This window comes from Lissotriton vulgaris, chromosome 7 (assembly GCF_964263255.1).
Source record: "Lissotriton vulgaris chromosome 7, aLisVul1.2, whole genome shotgun sequence".
In the NCBI taxonomy this organism is placed as follows: domain Eukaryota; kingdom Metazoa; phylum Chordata; class Amphibia; order Caudata; family Salamandridae; genus Lissotriton; species Lissotriton vulgaris.
The window spans coordinates 812,264,748-812,290,140 of NC_141695.1; the positions used below are offsets into that span (position 1 = coordinate 812,264,748).

The 25,393-nt window shown below is 46.6% G+C and overlaps 1 protein-coding gene across 1 annotated transcript in view; it reads left to right on the forward strand.

The window, feature by feature from the left end:
• The window catches only part of DNAH17 (dynein axonemal heavy chain 17), a 15,539,113-nt gene that overhangs the window by 4,172,035 nt on the left and 11,341,685 nt on the right, over positions 1 to 25,393 (forward strand). The window contains exon 22 of the mRNA XM_086931082.1: positions 21,387 to 21,556. Coding sequence (XP_086787208.1) covers positions 21,387 to 21,556 — 170 coding nt within the window. The remainder of the gene's footprint in view (positions 1 to 21,386; positions 21,557 to 25,393) is intronic.

Below are 25,393 nucleotides of genomic sequence, written 5' to 3' on the forward strand. Positions count from 1 at the left end.
CTCGGCATCATAGTAGATCGACGTCAAGATCACCAACTCGACACCGAAGGTCGCTGTCGAGGTCACCTAATTGTCGTGGACGTTCAACGTCAAGACCATTGAGACCTCACTCAACGCCGATGGTCACTCAGACATCATTGATGTCGAAGCACTCGACGTCGAGAGAAGAGGTCACAGGTATTGCGGAGTCCCTGAGGCAGTCAGATCCCGGGTTCAGAGCATCGTCAGGGGACCGGTCATCATCTCCTGGGCTGCATATTGTGGAGATCTTTCCAGAAGTATCCCTCAAATCTGCGGAGGGGAAATACCGCAGTTTGTCTCCTTGCCGTCCGCAAGATGCTGTAGTCCGGGCTCGGATTACTCCTGCACGTACTCACCATCTGGTCCAAGGACGAGCACTCTGGCCAGACCTTCAAAGTCTCCCCCTAGGAGGCCAAGATCTCCTGCCAGGCAAAGATCTCCTGCCAGGCCAAGATTACCTTCCAGGCCAAGATCACCCTCCAGGCCAAGATCGCCCTCCAGACATCGGTCTAGATCCAGGAGTCGGCACAGCTGCCATCGCGACAGGCCCCATAAGAGAAGGCGTACAAGATCTCCTACATGGTCGTTGTCTACAGGATCTACGTTCCGGGACTATTCTCCGACCTTCTCCTCCACACCGCCTTCACGGGTTTCACCCATATCTCTACATTTACAGATGTTCTAGGTAGGGGGGCAAAGAAACTTAACATCTCTTTGCATACCCCAGTGGTTCCCACATCGATCATTTTTGATACCCTGCATCACCGGACAGCTCCCAGACTGCTGCTTTCTCTGGTGCCCGGATTCCTGGAACCGGCTATGGCCACCTTTCTTACTCCTGCGACAGTGGGTTCTGTGCCCTCCAGAATCGCCAAAAAATACAAGCCTCCAGCAGAGAACCCCTTGTTTCTCAGGACAGATCCACCAGCTGATTCGGTCATTGTGGCGGCAGCCGTCAAATCCCACTCTGCTTCCACCTCATTCTCGGTGCCCCCTGAGAAGGATAGTAAGCAAATGGACTTGTATGGAAGGAAGATGTGCAACACTTCGGAGTCATACATGAAGGTTGCCAGTGCCTCTGCCCTTCTTGGCAGATGCAACATATCTCCCTGGGACTCTCTCACACGTTTCACCGAGAAGCTTCCCAAAGAAGACCGGCAGGATTTCACCGAAATCCTACAGGAAGGAGAGCTCGTAGCCAACCAAGTAATAAGTGCTGCCGCCGATGCTTCCGATCTCGCCGCTCATGGTTACTCCCATGGAGTCTGCTCAGGACGCTCGGCTTGGCTGCGCCTCACAGGCCTAAAGCCTGATGCTCAAAAGAAGATACTAGACCTCCCTTTCAATGGCTCATCTCTGTTTGGAGCTCACGCTGACGACGAGATGACCAAGATGAAGGCTGTGGGTCTGGAGAAACGCAAGGAGTTTAAGAAGCTCTTCCGTCAGGGTGACAAACGGTCTTACCAACAGAGGGTTCAAACCTCTCAGTGGTCCTCCCAGATGCAGCAAAGATCTCAGTTCTAGCAAAGACGCCCTGGTAGAGGCAGAGGAAATAACAATAAACAGCAGTCCACCTCCAAGCAGCCTCCCAAACCTTGAGTCTTTGCTTCCTCCTCAACCGTTCGCAACTCCGGTGGGAGGGAGTGTAGCTTGTCACCTGGACGAGTGGAAAACCATAACAAAGGACAAATGGGTGCTGAGTATTGTGCAGCATGGTTACTTGCTGAGGTTCAAGTCTCCTCCTCCACAAGTGTCCCCTCAACTCAAGCGCCTTCCTCGAATTCAAAGTCAGCTGTTGAAGGACGAAGTTTCTATCCTTCTCACGAAAAAGGCCATAGAGGAGGTCCCTCCCTTACGAAGAAATCAGGGAGTATACTCCAGCTACTTTCTAGTCCAAAAACGAGGAGTAGCCAAAGAGTACAGACCTATCCTTGACCTACGCCTGCTGAACAGGTTTATCAGAAAAGAAACATTTTGTATGTTAGCCCTGCACCAGATCTTTCCACACCTTTACCAGAGGAACTGGATGTGTGCCATCGACCTGTAGGACGCTTACTTTCACATACCTGTCTCAGTAAAGCATCGGAAATCTCTCTGGTTTCAGATAGACCGTCACAACTACCAGTATCGAGTGCTACCATTCGGCCTCAAATCCGCCCCACGGACATTCTCCAAGTGCATGGCGGTGGTGGCTGCCTTCCTATGCAGGCGGAAAACCTTCGTCTATCCCTACCTAGACGACTGGCTCCTGAAAATCTCCACACCTGTTCTGCTTCAGAGCCATCTCTCTTACTGTCTCACTCTGATGCATTCCTTCGGGTTGCAGGTCAACTACAAAAAGTCAGTACTCAATCCCACTCAACGAATACACTATCTGGGCGCTTCTCTGGACTCTGCAGAGGCAAACGTGTGTCCTTCGGAGGAGAGGTTATCATCAATGCTTCTGAAGTGCCGCATCCTGTTAGACACCAAAAACTCTACAGCCAGACAAGTGCCGTCGCTACTGGGATTGATGGCCTCATACATCTACATTGTGGCCAATGCGTGCCTTTACATGAGGCCTCTGCAGCAGGCATTGAGAACCAATGGTCTTAAAGATCAGGCCACTGGGAGGATCAGGTCTCTCTCCACCAAATTGCCAGAGACTCCATCAGATGGTGGATGAAACGTTCTCATCTTCTGCAGGGAGTCCCGTTTCCTCAGTCGCCTCCATCGCAGACAGTGGTCACAGATGCCTCAATGCACAGCTGGGGTGCTCATATGGACCAGCTTCAGGTACAAGGTCTCTGGTCCGAGGTAGAAAGAAGCTACCACATCAACTTCTTGGAGCTACGGGCTGTCTATCTGGAGCTCAAATCCCTCTACCCGTCTCTGCGCACCAACCACATTCAAGTTCAGGCAGACAACACAACAACAATGTTCTATCTGAACAAGCAGGGAGGCACAAGGTCACGAGTTCTGTCTCTGGAAGCTCAATCCATTTGGCGCTGGCTTCTGGCGAGAGGTCTCTCCATCGTGGCAGTTCACATGCCAGGAATCCTGAATGTTCAGGCGGAAGGCCTAAGCAGAGACTTCGTAGAAGCGCACAACTGGGTGCTCAACGAAGAGGTTGCGCAGGAGGTATTTCGACAATGGGGCGTACCAGACATAGATCTGTTCGCAGACGCGGCAAATGCAAAATGCCCATCTTCGCGTCCAGATTCCCCCAGCAGGGATCACAGGGAATGCACTTTTGATCAGCTGGTCTCAGACATTGCTGTACACTTTTCCTCCCCTGTCTCTGATCCCGGCGGTGAAACAGAAATTCTACAGGACCAACACCAGAATGATCCTGATAGCGCCGGAGTGGCCACGCCAGTGGTGGTACCCGGATCTCCTCCAGCTATCGCAGGTTCCTCACCGGAGACTGCCCTGCCACCCAGACTTGCTGATCAAGGATGAGGGGAGGGTGTTTCACCCCAACCTTCCTTCCCTTCGATTGACAGCATGGCTCCTGAGGTCATCCAATATGGCCACCTAGACCTTTGGGCTGACTCCATGAACATTCTTAGAGGCAAAGAGGCCCTCCACTAGAAAGTCTTATGCCTTCAAGTGGAAGAAATTTTACATTTGGTATATGGACAATTCTCTTGATCCAATCCAAGGTCAGGAGCAGGGGATTCCCCCCTACTTATTGCATTTGTCAAGGTCAGGCCTGAAGTACCCCTCCATCAGGGTTCACTTAGCGGTAATACCAGCCAATAGTAAGTCTCCTTCTCAGACCTCATTCTTCCTCATGCCTGCGGTCAAATATTTCTTAGAGGGGCTTAAGAAAGTGTTTCCACCAGTGAGGTCCCCCTCTCCTCACTGGGAGCTTAACATTGTACTTACCAAGTTACTAAATTAATGGCAGAAACAGTGGATCTAGCGGATATACTTGGGGTGAAGATTACACTGAGAAACACCTGCCTTGTCATCCTTACAGTCTACCGCCCCCCAGAATCTACCGCTCTGTTTAATGACCTACTGACCCTATTCATCTCAGACATATGTACACGTTATCAAAAGGTCCTAATAACTGGAGATTTTAATGTCCACTGGGACAAATTATGCAAGGACGGGACAACACGACTGTTGGAAAATACTATTACCTCACTTGGACTCAAACAATTAGTAGAGGCACCCACACATATAAATGGTCACACTCTTGATCTTATCTGGACCTCTGATCCGGCTGTAGCGCTAACAAATATTCTACCCTGCATATGGTCAGACCATTACATGATAAATTGCGATATCCCTATTGATGGCCACTTGCCTCAACCATTACCTCTTAAATCTAAAAAAGTTTGTCAATGGAAGAAAATTGACTCAGAAACCCTGACGGACACCCTTCTCAAAAATTCACAGTTTTATGATACGCATGGGGACCTTGATCGGGAATATGCACATCTAATGCAAAATCTCGGTCAGCCCATTGATCAAATTGCACCCGAAAAAAATCAAAAGATAAATAGAACGGTAAACGGAGCCCCATGGTTCAATTCTTTCTTGAGGGAACACAAAATAAAACTCCGCCTTTTAGAGAGACGCTGGAGGAAATCAAATGATCCCATTAACAGGGATCATTATAAATCATTTCTCAAATTGTACAAAACCTGTATCCGGTCAGCAAAAGCAGAGTACTATGAATCCCGAATTAACAATGCGGACAATGTACAAAAAGAAACCTTTAAGATCTTATCAGAGTTGAGCAAGAAAGTAGAAAGATCAGAATCTCCAATTGATTGTAACACCTTCAGGGCCGGACTGGCCATAGCGGGCACCGGGTGTTTCCCCGGTCGGCCGCTAGGGTGGGGGCCGATTTTGGACCCCTGGGGGGCCTTTTTTTTGTTACCGGGGGTCGGCAATATCGGCCCCCAGTAACAAAATCGGCCGAAACCTGCCCTCACACACTGCTTTGCTGCACTCCCACTCACCCCAGGGGGGCTGGCTGACAGTGTGCCAGGGCCGGTTTCTATTCCCATTCCGGCCCTGAACACCTTTCAAAACTACTTCCTCGACAAGGTACAAATTATTCTTAATGACATCAAGAATACCCCCAGCAGTCACTCCTTTCCTTCCTATCCCCAATCCCCTTCGCCAAAACACACTATTTCTAAATTTCCTCTGATTGACTCTACAGTCTTAAGACAGCTCATGAATCGAACAGTCTGGCTCTCCTGCAGATCCATGTCCCCCTAGCATCTTTCGTCTGGCGCTCCCTGCTCTAGAAAATAATTTTGTCTCCCCACTAAATAAATCATTAGACACTGGCCGGCTTCCATCCAGTTTTAAAGAAGCACGAGTTAGGCCCCTAATAAAGAAGCCGGGGGCTGATCCCATCAACCTAAAAAATTATAGGCCAATATCTCAGCTTCCTTTCTAGTCCAAGATTTTGGAATAACATGTTCTGATATCTCTTTCTTCGTTCCTGGAGTCACACCATCTACTCCAGGAACATCAAGCAGCTTTTCGAGCGCATCACAGCACCGAATTGGTGATGTTTTCGGTGCTTGATGAGCTCAGAGGTATGGCTGACAGTAAAAACCGAGTGCCCTGATATTATTAGACCTGTCAGCGGCATTCGACACTGTCAGCCATACACTGCTTTTGGACAGACTGGTTGCGTTTGGGATACAAGATGTAGCCTATAAATGGCTCAAATCCTTTCTTTCTGGAAGATCTCAAAGGATTCAACTGGAGGACTGTATATCAAACTTGGGTATCCTGAGTGTGGGGTCCCTCAGGGATCTGCTTTGTCCCCACTCCTTTTTAATCTTTATTTGCAGCCCTTAATTGACTCCTTGGTAAGCATGGGCTGTAAAACCTTCAACTATGCTGATGATACCCAGTTGTTACTTAGTATTGATGACACAGTATCCGCACAGACCCACGCTAAAAAAATACTTAGTTACACGGTGAGCTGGATGACAGCAAATTCATTGAAGATCAATCCAGAAAAAACTGAGGTCCTGGTGGTTTCAACCGAAGCGTCTCCTTGGGGCGATTTGTTTTGGCCTCAAGATCTTGGCCCGATCCCTAAACCTTGTTCCCACGTAAAAAGTTTAGGCATAAAGATAGACCATGAGTTGTCAATGGCTAGACAGATTTCCACAGTAGTTAGGACCTGCACTAACCTAATCAGACAGTTACGCAAGTTAGTCCCTCTGCTCTCCTCCTCCACGCTCCGTACAATTGTCTCTGCCACAATAATCTCAAGATTAGATTATGGGAATGCCCTGTATTTGGGTCTCCCCAAAACACTGACAAATAGACTGCAAGTAGTCTTGAACGATGCAGCTAGGCTGATCTTTAGGCTACCTAGATGCACTCATGCATCGCCGTTGCTATGTAAGCTACATTGGCTCCCCATAAAACAACGGGTGGAGTTTAAAAGTTTGTGCATTGCCCATAAGGCAATATTTAGTCAAGCACCTGCTTACATTAAAGAACGCCTTGGAGTTTATAAACCTACACGATCACTAAGGTCCTCGAACACTCAACTGCTGTCTTGTCCCCGCTATAAATTAGCGACGAAGGGTGGCAGATCTTTTTCAGTGATGGTTCCACAGGTTTGGAATAAACTTCCAGAGTCTCTTCGTAAGGAACCTAACTTGTTGCAGTTCAGGAAATCCCTAAAAACACTCTTGTTTAGGGAAGCCCTAAGCTCCACTTAGTGCCATGGCTCTACGTATCTGTTCTTTTGTTAGCATAGCTTTCTTCTGTCAGAAGCACCTTGAGACCTGCTGGTGATTTGGCGCTATATAAGCTGTAGTTAACAATAACAATAACAATGGGTGCTCCCTTTGAGCCTATCCATAAGGACTCTGTGCAGCACTTGACCTGGAAAGCTGCTTTTTTGTTAGCCATTGTAGGAGGGTAGGGTCTGCTTCCTATGGTCACCCCCACTTTTTCCTGTGATACTCTGGTTTTTCGACTTTAGTATGGCTGTGGGCTTGCTAATCAGGCCCACAGCCCAGCTGTTCTCTCTCTAAATTCATACCATGTACTTTAGGTACATACCTAATTGGGTATTGGGTCACCTTTGTGAGCCCCTGTATAGTGTACCATAGGTACCCAGGGCATAGGTGCATCCAAGGCCTACCAGGGGCTGCAGCATGAATTATTCCACCCCTGGCTGGCCATCCGAACTGACACCACAGGCTGAACACTCAGCTGGGGCAAGGTGATGTAATCACCCCTTTCTTAGATATAGTATTCCTATACGTACCCTTATATATAGACAGATCTATACCTATAAGTCACTCCTATGGCAGGCCTTGACAATCCTGAAGGCAGAGTGCTTGGTTTTATGTAAGATGGTGCTCTAGCATGAGCTAAGCCTGTCTGCAGCTTTCGGAACCATGTCCTTATAGCTGTTCTATGATATAGCCATACCATATACTCTTAAGTGCATTATAATCCTTGTGGTTAATGCTAACTTTGGTTTGGCTTTATCAAAACATGTCTTGTAAGGTGTCAAACACTTTGGAATACTACCCCCCCCCCCCGCCAGTCCTGGCGGCGGGGGTAGCATTCCACCCTTCTAGAGGGAGAAGATATGTTGTTACTGCTTTACCCGGTTAAAGTTAAACAGAGCCTCAACATCACAGAATGGATGCTGCTGCCACAGACACGAGTCTGACCTCCTGCTGCTGGATGAAACTCCGGCAGGGGAGTCCTGGACAATAGGTTTCCTGTCGAGGCAGCCTGTAGTGTATTGGGGCAGGGTGGGTTGAATGGAAAGATGCTTTTCCAGACACTGCCTGGGGCACTCAAGGTGCTCCATGCATAGCCCAGTTCAAACGAGTTGCTGGGGCAATCCAGCCCCAGCTCTGGCACGAAACTGGACAAAGAAAAAGGGGTGTAACCACCACCTTCTCAGTTTCCACCCATAGGAGGGACCTAGCAGGTAATCCAGCCCCATAGTTTGGTATAAAGCTAGGAGCTGTGTCTAGAGACATTCGATTATCCTGGAAAGAAACTCTGAAACAAACTCTTGGACCTTCAACGTTCCATTTCGACTGGAAGACTGAAGACATCTCACTTGTGTTCAAGGAGTGACCACCCTGTGCAAACAGGCACCGTCAGTAAGTTACTGGTTTGCTTTGTCGACGCTCCTGCCGGAACCCGAAGACTTAGTGACGCAGGAACTGGACTTCCAGACTTCACTGACTCCGACCTACATTCACAGCAAAGCTCAGACCTGTGGTGGACACGAGAGACGTGGGACCGGACATCCTGGACTACCTGCTTTTTGCTACCTGTGCAGCTCCTGAGGTGCCCTCGAAGCTGTGCATTGGGGGTTGAGAAGCCCCAAACCCGAGCAGAATTTGCACTGAAGCTCAGCCCTCCACACTCCACGAGTGCCGCGTGGGGACTGCACCTGCATTTCAGCTCAATGTGTCTTTGCGGTTGCTTGCTCGTTGGCTAGTGGCCCCTTTGAAGACTTCCTTGTGAAACTAAACTGCTTGCCTTGTTGCTCCGGGCTTACTCCAGCTTCCCTGTGAAGGAGAAGCTCCCCAGACCTTGCTGGTCTTAACAGAAGCCAATCTTCCCATCCTGCGTAGATTGCATTTGCCAAGGTTTGTTGGGTGCAATCCAAATACCGACACCACCAACAGCTAGATCCGTCATGGTACAGCCCGACTCTAACTCCTGGTCATCGTCGACGCCTCCTGGTCCTCGAGGCTGCAGACACAAGCTTCACCTCTTCACCTGATTGCTTCTCGACATCGCCTGGTTCCTTCCTGGTTCCTTCATGGTCACTGGCTAGTGACCCAGACTCTGTCCCCTCTGATTTCAGGTTCTTCTCGAGCACTTTCCTCCTGGTCACTTGCAACACTTTCTTGCAGCTCTCCTTAGGATTCAGCGATGAAACACGACACAAAAGAACACCTATGCACCCGGCTTCCCTGGGTGGGGTAACTCGAGTACTCCGGTGCTCCCATGGGTATTAACTATCCAAGTGTCCTAGTTTAACAGGGCTTTCCCGTAGTCCACCCGGAAGTGTCCAAAATCTACTACTTTGTAACTTTTGCGTTCCCATTATAACTGTATGGTAACTCGCGTATGTGTTTAGACACTGCACACGCATCCTGTGGGACTCCTACTTCCTAACCTTTGGTTATCCAGTGTAGCCTCAGCTATTCTCTAGGCCCTATGCCTATTCACCTTTCCTGAAGTGGTTCTCATATCACTTACTTAGTATATGGTTTGTGAGGCCCCTAGGACAGAATTGTATTTGTGCAACTTATATTATGCTTATTGAGTAACTTGTGCTGTATTTCGAACTATCACCTCATAAAGAGTGCAGAGGGGTTGTGTTAGTAATAAATACATATATATTTGATATATACCTTGTGTGGTGTCCTTTCATTTGATATTCAAGGGACTATTATTGGTAAAACAGCTGGCTTCACATGCCCTCTGGAGCTTTAGCCTAAGACTGCTTTGTCCATGCTACCACTAGGATATCTGGTCTATAAGGTTGACTTTACAACCATCACAATAAGGGTTGTTTAGACTGGTGCAAGGTGGCCACTAGAATAGTGGACATCCTATACCAGGCCAACTTCTCACAGCCATCACCGCCGCCCGTAGTGAGCGAGATCCAGGCCCTGTGTTGCAAGGAACCTTACACAGTGTTTCATGCCATATTTTTTTTCAATATTTTATATAGCGCGAACAAGATCCTTACAGATATCAGAGCGCTTTACATAAATATGGAATATAAAGACAACAGAGTACCTAACAAGGCACTTTGTGCAAATAGAGAACAGTGCAAGGTAACAAAATGTGCATGGGTGCCCAGGTTCTTAGGGATACTGGGTTGACCCCATTTGAGACTTAACGCATCTGAAAGGACGGGTAGGAAGCCTCTGTTTACCACCAAATGCGGACAAAACAGAACATGGTTAGTCCACAGAAGGAGAGGGGAACAATGGGAGATGGGTCTCCACAATCTACTTTTGCAGCCTGTTCACCAACCGTGCCCAGCTGGTCCAAATGATATTCACCAAACCTCATGATTGTCCTACCCCAGCAATGGCCACATCCAAGTTATGGCGACCATAGCCTAGTGATGGCCATGACAGTATTCCATAGGAAAAATCCATTGAATTTTGTAGCACCACCTCCATCAGGCCGAGCACATAAAAGTCCCAACAAGACCCCTGACTCTTGCAGTGAAAAAAAAAGCAAACCAACATAGTCCCAGCCATTTCCCCCTACAGGTTCCAATGGAGGCCAGACACAACCTCCAGTACACCTTGTTGAAGTTAGTAATGCCCAAAACCACAGGTAACCACCTCCTGGGACAGGCACAAAACAGAAGGGCGTAGTCCGCTAATTCAGCACAATTAGACAGAACCCTCTTTCTAGGCCATGTGCAGAGACCCAAGGGACGTGCACGTGTCAGCGTAAACATTAGCCTAAAATTAAACATTCACCTCTCCTCACAATTGCATGCCACTACCCCCTTTTGTAGGGCTTTGTTGGGGTGGCAGAGTAGGCTAAAGAACGGTGATGGATTAAACCCAGATCTGTTGACTGGGTGTGATCACCAACCCCTTCTGTACCGCTTTGTTTGCCATAAGTTGGCAGGGAATGCTCAGAAGTGAGTCCCTTGCTCACTTTGCCACTGGATTCAAGCAAGCATGGCTGAAGACGGCTGTAATGCCAGAAACCGGTCCTAGGAAACTTGTTTCCAGGGAAGGCATGGCTTGGCAGTTCGGGATGGACTGTTCCCATGAGGCACAGGGTCAGACTGATTTGCATATGGCCATGTCTGAACTGGGGTGGCAGAGTGGGCTAAAGAACGGTGATGGATTAAACCCAGATCTGTTGACTGGGTGTGAGTGTTTGATTGGTTCAGAGTGGTTCAGATGCTCAGTCCATCACCACCCCTTTTGTACCACATAGTTCAAAAGGACACCCCATACTGGTTAAAGCATCAAACCTTTAAGCAGAGCAGCCCGCAGGGAGCAGTACTGTCCCGCTGTGGCAAGGAGAGGGGGATAACCATTACACGAATAGTCTTAAAAAGATTAAAAGTCAAAATGTTCCCAAAATTCTACCACCTACTAAAATTAGGTTAAAACTCCACCGTTCCACTAAAATTCTATCACCTCCATCCAGCTGCAGAAAAATGTGCCCCCCATAGAGCGTACCATTTACAAATAAATGCAGGAATGTTCCAAAACTGCCTAGTAATGTGTTTTTTCTGAGCTATCCTACACCCCGCAGCTCTTATCCTTTAGGTCTGAGATCTAACTACAAGTGTACTAACTCACAGCAGTCCGCCAGTCGTTTGATAAAAACTCTCAAAGACTTTTTTTTACAAGGCTGGTCGCTTAAATAACGCAAATTTTGAACTGACTTTTGTAGCCTCGTCTAAAAAGAAATTTTTCTGCACCGCAGCAGGACAAGACACCTCCTGGTGCCCTTATACTGGACCACAAACAACAACAGATAGTAAGCAATGGACGACAGGCTCAGACAACAAACGACAGGCCCATCCAACAGATATCTCCTTTGAAGACGACCCTACAGCCTAAGGAATGCTTCTTAAGTTATGTATGCTTTTGTATTTTTGTACATGCTGTCTCTAGCCAGGGTGTTCTCGAGCCCCTCCGAAGCCAAGAGTATGCCTAATTTCATGAGCTTTACTTCTACATTCTCTCTTCTCACCTCACTTATACCTACTCTGAACCAAACGCTAGTATTCCTGACGCACTACACAGCATACTTCTATACAACACCTGGTATCAACACACGGCTAACGTAGCCCAACAAACTACAAACAGGTCATGTTATTTCTGTTTACTGATACCCTACGCAGACAGGCTTTACTTATCACAGGAGAAAGCTCCTGAAAAGCAAAATGCCTCGTCCATCTATACCTATGAAGAATCAGGGCAAAAATCCAACCCAATAGAGTTGAATCAAGTAGGTTGTAAAAACATCACCCAGTATCTGACCCATCTGACTGCACTGTATCTCTTCACCGAGTCAAGTGATATCTAATCTGAGGTAGACAGGATGTGCAAGAAAGGCACCATAGGGGAGGACTCTTTTTGGCCCCAGGACTTTGTAGAAAAGAGGTTCTTGGAGGTAGCAAGACTACCTCACCAGTGCACAAATATGTCTGATCCTGCCTCCATCTGCAGTCCCAGAGCGGCTCCTAACATCTTTGGGGCCACCTTCTTTAACAACAAATGGACCTCAGACATGAAATTCCAGGGCAGGTCCGCTCACATCAATCATTCAAGGGGAAATTAATCCTGTGGGAGGGGGATCACACATCAGCATATTCACCCCCTTCCAGGAAATCTGGGATACAAGATCGATCGGTACACGTGGTTTGAGGGGAAGGGGCAACCCCTAAATGTACTGAAACTTGCATTGTACTCTTTATGTTTCAGAGGCAAAGGAACCAAACCGCTGGGCAACAATGCGAATTGCAGCATTTTGATGCACATACCAGACCTATAATGAGGCACCTCCAGGTTGATGAATTACTATTGGCAGTGTCGGGCGTGCCTACATGCAGCTTGGCCCTGGAAGGCCGGGACTCTACCCTCGTGACCATACACGACCCAACCCTGGTTGTCCCTGGAGAAGATCTGTCTGCGTTGTCTCAACATCCATTACAGAAGAAAACAACTCTGTTGCATCAGGCTCATAGGAGAAGAATTTCTGATTATTTTAGCTGGGCTCAGCACAAGTGCATTCCAGAAGAATTCAGACTGTTCACAGAGACTCTAGTAAATGCTGGAGGGCCAGTACCTTTTTCACCATGCAATCAAAAGCAAACGCCCGCTGATTACAAATAACCAGGTGGGGGATGATGAGGATGATAAATTATACTGAGTTCAGCTTAAACATGATCAAGAAGGAAATGAGAGCCATCCATCTCATGTTGATGCAACATCGGTACATTTTGGACTTGATTACCGTAATGGAGGGTGGGGTGTGTGCAAAGATGTGTGCTTCCTGTTGTACTTTTATCCCTGGAAATGATATGGCTAATGGGGCATTAGCTAATGCCATCCAAGAACTGCATCAGCTGCAAGCCAAAATGAAGAAGGAGTGAGGTGCTCCGGAGGAGGACTGGTTGCATATTTCGTGGATCTCCTTAGGGTATCGAAACTATTCATGTCACTAATGCCAATTCTCAGTGTTGTACTTCTGTTATGTGGTTTCCTACAAGTGGGGGTTTCCTGCTGTAAAAAAGTCACCATCATATTAGGTGGTATGCACATAGCTAGGGAAAAGGTAATAGACACTACACACACTCACACACACACACACACTTTCTAATAATATAACTGTCAATAAATTCAATGAGGATAGAGTAGTTGAAGAATCAACTAGAGGTGAGAATGTTGGAATGGGCGAATATGATGTCAATGAATACCATGATATGTGCAGGCCCAACAACAGCAATACCAATAAATGCAAGATCAACGTATACCATAACCTGTGCCTGCATGACCATGCCAATACTCGTCAATGCAATGTCAATGTATGTCATAACCTGTACTTGCACAGCAGCGCTGACACCGGCAATGACGATATCAATGTAGCTGATGATACTGTTACTACTATGAACAATGTTGATGTACGCTATGACCTAAGCAAACATAACTGTGTCAATACCAGTAAGAGCAATATTAATGTATGCTATGACAACTGTATGCACAGTGTTAAGGATATAGATAAAAATGATACCAGTGGCTGCCATATTATTTTCAGGAGTTCTAATGAACTCACACCAAAGCAGTCTGATTCACCCAAGGTGATCGACCCATCAACCTCGAGCCAGCGATACGTGGTTAGACAAGTATTACAACTCACACACATGCCTATTGAATACCAGGTCACAGGAGAGGGTCTCTCTTAACCTAAAGATAAGCATGCACCCAGTGAAAACCCTGATCGATCCCACAGATAGATAGTTGCACCAGAAATATATTTGAGAAAATTGGCTTCAATAAAGCACGTTTGGCCAAAGGCTTGTTCTCCCCAAAAATACACAAAGCTAGATACCACATGGAGATAGAAACACTCAACCAATCAGGAGATGGTATGTACACCACACATAGTGATCACATGCTTCTCATGGCGCACATCTGGACACATACACACTGACCCACCTTAGTTCTCCCCAAGGTCGAGTACCATCTGTGTTTTTATCAGATGCCTGCACTTGTTGATTTACAACTAAGATACTTTTTTGGAATGTAGAAATTGCTTTATTGTACCTCATGGACTGTATATAACAACAGCCAAAACTTTGTAGACTGAGAGACTTTGAGCAGACTCTCCCGGCCACAGCATTTCATTAAACCAACTTTTCCTGTTTTGCCTCTTGCCTTTTCATTTATTTATGGTAAATTCATATTTGAGCAACAAACTTATGCTCTGAGTCAATTCCACAGACCCTCCATCTGGGGAGGTATTGCTTGGAATGTATTCTGAGGTGAGGAATTTGCAGAAAGAAATATTCATCAGAACACTCTACTACCTTTGCTAATGCTCTTTCTAGTGGATACCCTATCTAACTGCAGATTTCTCGCTGCTCTCTTATCTTCCCATTCAGTGAATTAGCCTCTTTTTAACAATAAAAAAGGTCCCAAATTAGTAATCAGCACATTGTTACCAATAATTTTTCCCCCTCCGCTTCAAATGGGTGCTAAAAGGAAAAGATAAGAAAGCCAATGCAGAGCTCCATAGCGCCACTTAGCCGTGCACAGGAGCATTGCTATGGAAAATCTCCGGATCCAGACTGATGCCTGGAAGAATATTCTAAAGTGAGGAATCTGCAATTAGATAGAATATCCACCAAAAAGAGCATTAAAGAAGGCAAGTAATTTCTTTATTAGGCACAATTGGACTCATAAGCTTGAGACAAAATCTTTAGGGAGCCAGACCGTCACACTAGTTGATGCCTGTCAGGTGTGATGTGGGATGAGCCATGACAAAGCTATTATCCAGTCTGACACATGGGAATGCTTCTGTTGTTGAGTAGATAATGAGTCTGTAGAAAGTTGGAGTTTCTATTAGAAATAACCTGCTTAGCTGTGAGATTCAAAGCTGTAGGGAAACTACATACTAAGGAAGATTTTCATAAATCCATCTGAAAGTAATGATTTATACCTTTATATTCGAGCACTATACTTTATTATTTTTTTGTTGTATTACACATTACGTCGCAGGTAGCAGAATAATGTAAACCAGAAAAGGATTCAAATTTATTAAAAGCAAAAGAAAAAAGCCCATGAAATGGTAATTTTGTCTTGTTTGTCACTTTCAGATTGAAATATATGAGCAACTGTTTGAAGAAGTATCCAGTCTTGGGAATCACTGGCTAATCTGTGGGGGTGTAGCGAAGCACCTTTGACCTGTTGTTGCTGCCGAGGGATTTGGAACCCTTGAAGCTTTGCTGCCACTCCTCGCCGCACCCGCCTTCACGGGTGCCGCTTCGTGGTCCCTGCTACCGGTGAAGGACCCTGTCTGCCTGGGGAGCCGTCTACAGCTGCTGGGGGCCGAGGGGGCGTATACACGAACGCGCCGAACGCCGCAGGGACTCCAAGTACCAGGAGTCCCTGCCTGACCTGTTACAGCTGGTCACGCGTTCGGCTTGAAGCCCTGCCCACGTCCCTCTTACTTGCTACTTATTCCATCACTCCATCCGCTGCGCGGGAGCGGGCTGGGAGAAGCTTGGGACAAGGGCGGGGCCGTCTGTGGCCGTCCGGGGCCGGAAGTGGCCGGGACGGGCCAACCCCCTTACATCTACGGTTCCAGCATCAGAGACAGCAGTAAGGAGGGTCCCAGACATTGTCAGACATTGTTAAACCGGGCTAATTGCATTGTCACAGCAGGGTTGAGAGCCTTGGTAATATACGTTAGGTGTGTAATATTGCATCATTATGACCACAGTCAACTCTAAAGTGTGTTCTGGGACTGGTAGGGTCGGAACCTTAGATGCCTTCCTTAAATTAGCCAAAACTGCTGTGGCAAAAGAAATTGAACTTGTGGAAAGGAGGTGTTCCCTGGACCCATCTAGTCACATTGTACCTCCAATATTAGTTTCTGAGACAAGGGATTGCCCTACGGTTTTATCTGATCCTATACACCTCCTGCAGGCTAATAATGGGTCAGTCTTAGATGTCAGCTTACCTATCAGCTTGGCTCCATCTTCTGCTAGTAGTTCCGCTCCCTCGCACCCGGTAACACGCAATAGGCAGCAGCGGGCCAGGCCGGCGAGTAAGGCCAAGACTGTAACGGGTAAAAGAAAGGCTAGTAATGCTCCAAAAGGTAGCCAGCAACAAGCTAAACAACCTAGGAAATTCATTTCCTTACCTGGGTTGGGTGGGCAGCAAGATAAGATTCTACCTAAGGCAACTGAAGGCAGAACCCCAGGTAGAAATGAGTAGTTTGTGAAAGAAGTAGTGGCCAACCAGGGATGCGATATGACCGAGTTCATGAGAATTATGGATGAACGCCTCAGTTCCTTTATCTCGCCATTAATGGCGAAACTCGAGCAAATAGATGGTAGATTAAATGCTATAGAAAAACATTTTCTAAACCATAAAAGCCCATCACCGGAGAGTGACTTAACAGCGGCCCACCCTTTGAACACAATTACAACTAGAGTAAACGACCTGGTGGACTCTATGATAACTTTTTTGCCTCAGGACACAGCCCAAGTTGTAGCACCCACTACGACTCCTCTAGCTTTAGGACTCAGGGGGGTAGCAAAACAAGGGCCTCGGGGGCCTGTAGTTAGACTAAGCCCACTGGAACAGCCACCCAAAAAAAATAATTCACTGCACCTTCCCCCGGAGGCTTGCCCATACTCAGTAATTCTGGCAAATGTCCCGAAAACCCAGAATGGTCGCGAGGAACATTGGACCACATTAAAAAACAAAGCCCTTCATTTCCTTTCCACTAAAACCGTGCTGGGCGATCACTTGCACAATAACTTTAAGATGGTGAGAAGGGTTCCATGGGTGGATAAATCCAAGGAAAGTATGGAGGGTGATTGTGTTGTGGTGAGTTTTAGATCCCCTAGATTGGTTAATGACATTTTGAGGCAGGCGGGATCAGCTATTATTCACCACGACTATGTAAATGTTGTTCCGCTGCGGTGCTTTTACCCACCTCATACATTTGGTGCTAATGGTGAGGGTCAGTCTAACCTGGAAACAGTTCCCCATAATGACTTAACCACAACAAGAAATAGATATGAAGTCCTGAGCTCGCTGGACACTAATGACTGACTTGAAGATGATAATATCAGGGCTCGGTGAAGGGTATGTCCAGGTGATGCAAATAGAGGGTGTTTACCAGTGGAAACTGGGCTGCAAAGTCCATTGGCACAGCTAACCACCCCCATTGGGGGTAGGGGCGCTGACATAATAGAGACCAAGACCAGAGCTACTGAACATCTTTAAGGGGATAGTGGGTCGGATTCTGGCCATGCCAAAACCTTGGAATGTATTCGGACTATTGGGGGAACTGGGGACGCTCAGGAAGTAGTAAGAGTTATCTCATGGAATATAGCGGGTTTGGCATCCAAATTCAATAACACTGAGTGGCGCCACTATATTAGTAGCTATCAGATAATTAGCCTCCAGGAGACATAGGCAGTCGACAATAGCACCTTTCATATCCAGGGGTATAAATGTTTTTTTGTCCCGGCACAAAAATCCAGATCGGGTAGAGCCATGGGTGGACTATCCATATATGTAGACTTGAACCTCCAGGGCACATGATCTAACACGGACTGGTGCTCGTATGTTATTCAAGCCGTATGATTTAAGGGCCAGGGGTTAAGGTTGACCATATTTAATGTTTATAACAATGTGGCGGGTGGAGACTATAATACACTTGTAGGGGAATTGTATGACAGATTGAGCCAAGAAACCGTAGCTAGGAAGGGGGCACATGCACCTGCTATACTCTTCATGGGAGACTTTAATTGCCACCTATGCCCAGCCCTAGTTCCATTAGACGTGGAATGGTCTCATTGCCCCGTGGAGAACGGGCCGCACTTTGACCATACCCCAGAAGGTCTGGCCTTTAGTAAACTACTACACAACCATAATTTAGAGCTTACGATTAATATGATGATCGTGCAGAGGAATGGTAGCCTACCACTGACATTTAAGGGCAGAGGGTGCTCCTCATTTATTGATTATATCCTAGCCTCTAGAGTTTAAAAAAATAGAATCACAAGTGTGGAGATAGAATGGAGCCCCTTCAGTGATCACAATCCCCTAGTATTGGAGTTGCTCTATTTGGCTCAGACCAGAAGGAGACAGCCTGGTACAAATATTGAGAAGGTAACGGACCAGGGTAGACGACTGAGGTGATCTAAAATAGATGGGGAAACCTTCTATAAAACCTTGATGGATATTGGGAAATCCGCTTTTGAGGATTGCTTGGATACGGCAGTAGAAGGTCCCCCGTTACTCTTGGCATTCGGGCAGATTGCTAAGTTGATAGATGGACTGCTAAAAACGAGGGCGCCTACAAGGAAACACTGTCACCCACGATGGTTCAATCGTGACTGCTCCCAGGCTTTAAGGGAACTTAAAAGTAGCCCTAAAATTAGACCAAGGGACCCCCAACAATTTGCATTGTGCAGGAAAAAATATAAGAGTGAGACCAAGAGGAGGAAATTAGTTCTACAGGGTGAAGCATGGGCAGACTTAAGAGAAGCGGGGGAAAAAAGAGACATGTCTAAATTCTGGAGAATTATTAACAGACCAAGTTTCCAGGATGACAATGTACCCGTAATAGGGACGAACATTCTGCCGGACCAGTTGGTCCCCCATTATAAGGGGTTGTATAACCACGAAGCAGGAATAACTGAAGCGCAGGTAGGGAAGGTGTACCGGGGCCAGCCTGTAGTTTTCTCCGTTAAGGAAATTACTGCCGGAATTTAAGGTTTGACGAAAAATAAAGCCCCCGGCCCAGACGGGATCCCGCCTGATTTGTTTCTGAGCTGTGTGGAGCTGTGGGCCTCTATAATGACTAGGATTATAAACGCAGCCATCAGCTGTGGTTTGCCGCCCTCATAGTCAACGGACATAATTGTCCCCATCTTTAAAAAGGGCAATAGGGACGATCCCCAGTGCTACCGCCCTATTTCTTTGATTGACGTGTCTGCTAAACTCTTGGGTAGGGGGATCCTTAACCGACTGTCTGAGTGGACCGAGGAAAACAACATCATCTCGGACACTCAGTACGGCTTCAGGATGGGGAGGTCCACTAGTGACCAATGTTTGAACCTCTACATGCTGACTGCCAAATACACTAAGGCCAGCAACGAAGCCATCTATATGGGGTTCATGGATTTGGCAGCTGCTTTTGACCACGTGAACAGGGATAAGCTCTGGGACATGATGACTCTTATGGGGATTTGACGCAGGCCTAATTAACATTTTAAGGGAGCTTCACAGTGATACCTCAGCTAATGTCCGGTACAATATGGAGGGTGGGTTGACTGAATCATTCCCTTGTAGGAGCTGGGTACGTCAAGGCTGCATTCTTGCCCCGTTTTTATTTTCACTTTACATAAATAATTTAGAGCAGTTTTTGTTAAATTTAAGGATAGATTGTCCAAGAGTAGGGTCGTGTCACATCCCTGTTTTACTTTATGCGGATGACGCGGTCCTGCTCTCACGTACGCCAAAGAGTCTACAGATTTTGATTGACGGTTTTGTTAAATTTATGGGTTCTTTAGAACTGTCCGTTAACCTGGGCAAATCGTATGTGCTGCTGGCAGGCAAAAACCCTTGCACCAAATCCACTTACATGATAGGAAGTCACAAAATAGAAAAGGTTAAAACATTTTCGTACTTAGGCTTACTTTTCGATGGGGCTTTACAATTTAATTCCCTGGTAGAGGAGCGTTGCTGTAAAATGATTGCTACCAATGGCGCTATGGGAGGAGGGTAGGCAGACAGATGGTGTCCCGAACAGGTGATGAACCTTTATGGTTCTATGTGCTGCTCCAAAGTCACCTATGGGGCGGAGGTATGGGGCTTTGCCAACATCTCGCAACTTCAGCTGGAAGAAAATAAATATTTAAGATCCATCTTGAAAGTTCCACAAAGTACCGCTGGTGTAATAGTCCATACGGAACTAGGGAGGCCATACCTCGAAGACTTGGTGAAGCTTAGACCCATAGTGGCTTGGTTGAAAATTTGGACTAATCCCGAGGCGTCCCTGAGCAGGTAAATTCTAAGTGATTGCCTAGGAAGAGAGAAATGTATGAGAATCCCATGGCTCAACCATGTAAAGGCCACCTTAGAAGCCCTGGGTTATAAGAATCTCTTTGTTGATCCGGTAGCAATTGTACCTCAGCATAAAGCGATCGTAAAGAGAGATTTTTTAGCCCAGAAAATAACACCGAGAGCTGAGGCCGAAGGGTCAAAAAAGACTGTGAGGGCCCATAGTCTTGTCAAGAGCACTGAGGGAATGGAGCCATACTTACACCTTATGTACAATGCCCAGGATAGGTTTTTAATATGTCGTTTTAGGCTCAATTTATTACCTTATTTATTAGCGTTACCAGTAGGGTTTTTAACTACAATTGAGCAGAAGGGAACCTGCGGTTGCGACAGTAGGTCCCCTCAGGATTCCCTTCATTTTGTACTGTTGTGTCCCTTTTATTCAATGCCTAGGCGTAGATTCTTGGTAAACATTTTAAAACAAGCTAAACTCAAACGTGCTTGAGAGGCCTTAATTTATTTACAACAAGCAACTGATCCGTTGACATTGTGCTGCATTATGAATTTTATTAAAGTGGCAGTTCGACTAAGGGTAACAAGAGGGGGGAATGATTGTGAAGACCTCTATTGTACTCTTTTAGAACTCAGTCTGTCTTTCTCCTTTTTTAAAGAATTAGAATGTACAACAAGCAGGATTCTGATAATGATTTAATTGGATTTTAATTAATTGTATATATATGTGCTTTTATGGTGATTTTTAATCATCGAATAAAGAATTCTTGACTTGACTTGACTTGAGTCTGTAGAAAGTTGGAGTTCCTATCAGAAATAATCTGCTTAGCTGTGAGATTCAAAGCTGTAGGGAAGTTACATACTAAGGAAGATTTTCATAAATCCATCTGAAAGTAATAATTTATACCTTTATATTCGAGCACTGTACTTTATTATTTTTTTGTTGTGTTACACATTACGTCGCAGGTAGCAGAATAATGTAAACTAGAAAAGGATTCAAATTTATTAAAAGCAAAAGAAAAAATCTTTTGCTTTGTATATTAGCCCATGAAATGGTAATGTTGTCTTGTTTGTCACTTTCAGATTGAATTATATGAGCAACTGTTTGAAGAAGTATCCAGTCTTGAAAATACGAAAGTGTTTAACACTTGGTTTCAAGTAGACATTCGTCCTTTCAAACAAGCATTGTTGAATATCATCAAACGCTGGAGCCTAATGTTCAAAGAGCATCTTATTAATCATGTTACCAACAGGTAAAATATTGAGTAGTCTTATATGCCTATGTGATTGTCATCTTTTTTTTTTTAATTTAATATATTTTTTATTGAAAGTTCATAGCAGCATAGTGTACATTAAAATCAGCAATATGTATAAATAGAAATATATATAAATATATAAATACACATGATACATACAATAGATACAACCATTAGCCAGAAGCAGTATTTAACAGGAGAGACAAATAATGAGGCGAAATAAAACAAACCATTAGGATCGAAAACCACGACAGCCCACAATATGATCTATAGGGCCCCACACCTAGACTTCCTCCACCTAGCCACTGGTGCCCATACCCGTAGCCCCATTTCTCTAGATTTAATTCCTTTGAGGGCATACAGTTCTGACTCAATACTGTGGATCCCTAACAGCCTACACATCCACATTTGAAAAGTTGGAGGCTCCACATCCTTCCATGCAGCAGCAATTAGTATCCTGAAAACGGCTGTCGATATAAAGACCAGCACCTCTATCTCTGTGCTGAGACCCAGCTTTGCATCACAACCAAGTATTAAAAGAGTAGGGGATAGGTCTATTCTGACATCTAGCAGCCCCTCTAAAAACTTTTCAATTTCTTTTTTGATAGGTCCCAGGTTTCCACAGCTACAGAACATATGCAATACATCTGCTGGCCCATTAGCACACCTGGGACAGTTATGGTCTAATCTCTTACCCCATTTAAACAATTTAGCTGGTGTGTATTATAAGTTAAAAAGGGTCTTAAAATGCTGTGCTCTTAGATTTGATGATCGCAAAAACCTTTTATCCATTGCCAATGCTCTGTCAAGATCGATGTCTGGATCCTGCAATTTAGAGGCCCAGCTCTCCTCCATCTTGATCAAATCATCGGGGAGACTCTCCAAAAATAACCCGTAAAATTCCTTGATTCTGTGACCGCCCCCTTTCATATAATCTAGTAGAGCACATCCTTTGGATATATTCAGACGCGGTCTTTTTGATTTGATAATGTTAATCAGCCCATGTGATTGTCATCATTGTACAAATTATATTCGCTGGCTAACCAACCCTTGTTATTTACTATGTTCTATAAAGTGACAGAACATGTTAACACTATTAGGAAACCTCTATTTTTGTACATTCCATTTTGCATTTATTAAATAACAATTTCTTATGATTCGCTGTTTAGGAAATGCAAAAATGTAATTTCGTATACATGGCCCATAGTGTCTGTCGAACATCCAGAAACATACATATGAAAGAGACTGTAGTTATAGATTCCTTACCTTTAGAATTACCCCCAGGTGTCAGACTGGATCCAAAGAATGTTTTTGTAGCAGTACCCCTGCGCGTCGATAGGTGGCATTGGTTGACTCTGCATCTGTCGTCAGTGTTGTGGTTGCCGGGATGACGTCACAGTGGACACTTAGATGCTGCCCCTGCGTGGTGACATCAATTCTTTCTTTTTCCGCGCCAACCAGCACAGATCCGGAGAGAGTGTGCCCCTTAGTCATTTTTGGACTAAACTTTTTCGACTTTTGTCGACATATTTTTTGATTCTTTGACTCCTGGTGCATTAGGGATGTCCCCTTGTAGGGCAGGCTTCAAGATCTGTGACTCCTGTCATAAGCTGATGTCAGTCACTGATCAGCACCTTGTGTGCCCCTGGTACCAACCAGAAGGCGTGCTCGGACTGCCAGGCCATGAATCCGAAGTCTTTGTGGGAGCGATCTTGAAAGCTCTTGGAGGGATGGCAGTCCATGTTCTTCGAGGTCCTGGTCAAGAGGAAGGTCCCAAGACTGGTCGGGGAGCCACCACCACTCGTTCTCGAAGTCTTAGCACTCCTCTGGTAAGTTGAAACACAATAAGAAGATGAAGAAGCATCGTTGCTCTTCACCTTCTCTTCGTCTTTCGGTATACGTAACGCAGGACCCAAATTGTCATTGCTCTCCTGCTCCGTCTTCGGAGCTCGCTCCTGGGATGGCTCCAGGCTTCCCTTCCTTTCCCGGAGCTGTAGCGTCCCCTGCTCAGCTTCAAGCTTTGTATGAAGGGTTTCACAGCATTTTTGGGCAACCCGATTCGGCAGGCGAGCCTTTGGGCCCCACGGACTCGGTTCCCTGTTCCTGTGATGCCGGCTGCTCTAGCGCTGGATGGTCTCCGAGCATTCACACCTGGATCCGGATCGGTGCCAGTTGACCTCACAGTACTTTCCCCAGCGCCGATTCCTGTGACAACGCCCCCACCGCTGGTTGTGCCCCCAACCGGCATCAACCCCGGCTTCACCCCGACTTGGACCCGGTGTCAGACCGACGTGTACCCAATGCCGGTACCGACGCCAGAGGGTACCTTTGTACTGATGTTCATCCCTGGCATTCCCCATTGCCATGAGTAGCAGCCAGAGGAGCGTGAGGAGGACTGGGAGGAGTCTGTTGACCCTTTATCTGACCAGCTTGAAGAGCCGGACTGGTGAGAGCAGTTGGGTCATGCCAGTGGTTTGGGAACCTCCCCAGACCTTGGCATGCTCTATCCCCCTACCGTGGCTACGGAGGAGGGAGCTTCATATGCTGTGGTGTTGTATAGGGCGGCTGAGGCCATGGGCCTTGAGCTTCCTATGGTGGCAGTCAGGACTAACCTCTTGACAAAGGTGGTTCATCCGGCAGTGGCCTAATCATCAAAGCCCCTGCTTTCTTTTAATGAACCCCTCACTGACATACTTCTGAGCACTTGGTCCAAGCCCAGCGGCTCCTATTGTCCATATTGCCCGATGCCACCGCCCTGCCTCGGGCGACCCACTTTTCCTCTTCCAACACCCAACCCCTAGAGCTTGGTGGTCCAATCCTTGTCCCCAGAAGGCGCATTCCTTACTGCTCCCCCATATAGGGAATCAAAGAAGCTGGATGACCTTGGGAAGAAGATGTTTTCTTTTGCCAGCTTAGGGTTGCGGTCGGTGAACGCTGCATGCCCCTTGCGCGGATATACCCATACGTTGTGGGATACGGTTGCGCAAGTGCTGCCACAGTACCCGGAAGAGGTCCGGCCTGTTCTCACCCATGCAGTTGTTGATGGTCGAGACACAGCGTAGTTCACCATCTAGTGTGGGCTGGATACCGTCGACTCTCTGGGCAGAACGGTTTCCATGTCAGTAGCCTTGATGTGCTACACCTGGTTGAGGACATCTGGTTTTTCGGGTGATGTCCAATCCAGCCTTTTGGACATGTCCTTTGATGGCCATTGCCTGTTCGGTGACAAGCCAGACTCAGCGCTCGAGCGCTTCAAGGATTCTAGGGCTACAGCCAGGTCCTTGGGCTTAGCGGCAACCTCTCACCCCACACAGTCTGCCTTTCGCCCCTTTCGTGGCTATGGAAGGGTGCCCCACCACGTTCCGCCCAATTGAGCTACAGGGCCATGCAAGCTACCCATTCTATGTGTGGCCGCTGTCGTGAGACCCAGCAATGTGGGTCTGGGGGCCAATGGGTGGGCCAGTTCACCCATACCCCCCGCAGCAGCCTTTCTAATCTGACCTTTCAGGGCCACCAGAGGCCACTGATTAGCTGAATTCGTCATCATCTCCCTCACTGGCAAAACATCACGTCGGACAGGTGTGTTTTGCAGATAGTCTGAAGGGGCTACTCCCTCCACTTCGAGACTACCCCTCCCTCCATGCCGCCAGCATTCAATTGCATGTTGGAGGATCACTTGGCCCTTCTCTGCCAGGAAGTTACAGCTCTCTTGGCCAAGGGAGCTATTGAATGGGTCACTGTGCCAGAAGTAGGTTGTGGTTGTTATTCCCACTACTTTGTTGTACCCAAGAAGGACAAAGGACTGCGTCCTATCTTAGATCTCAGGGTCCTCAA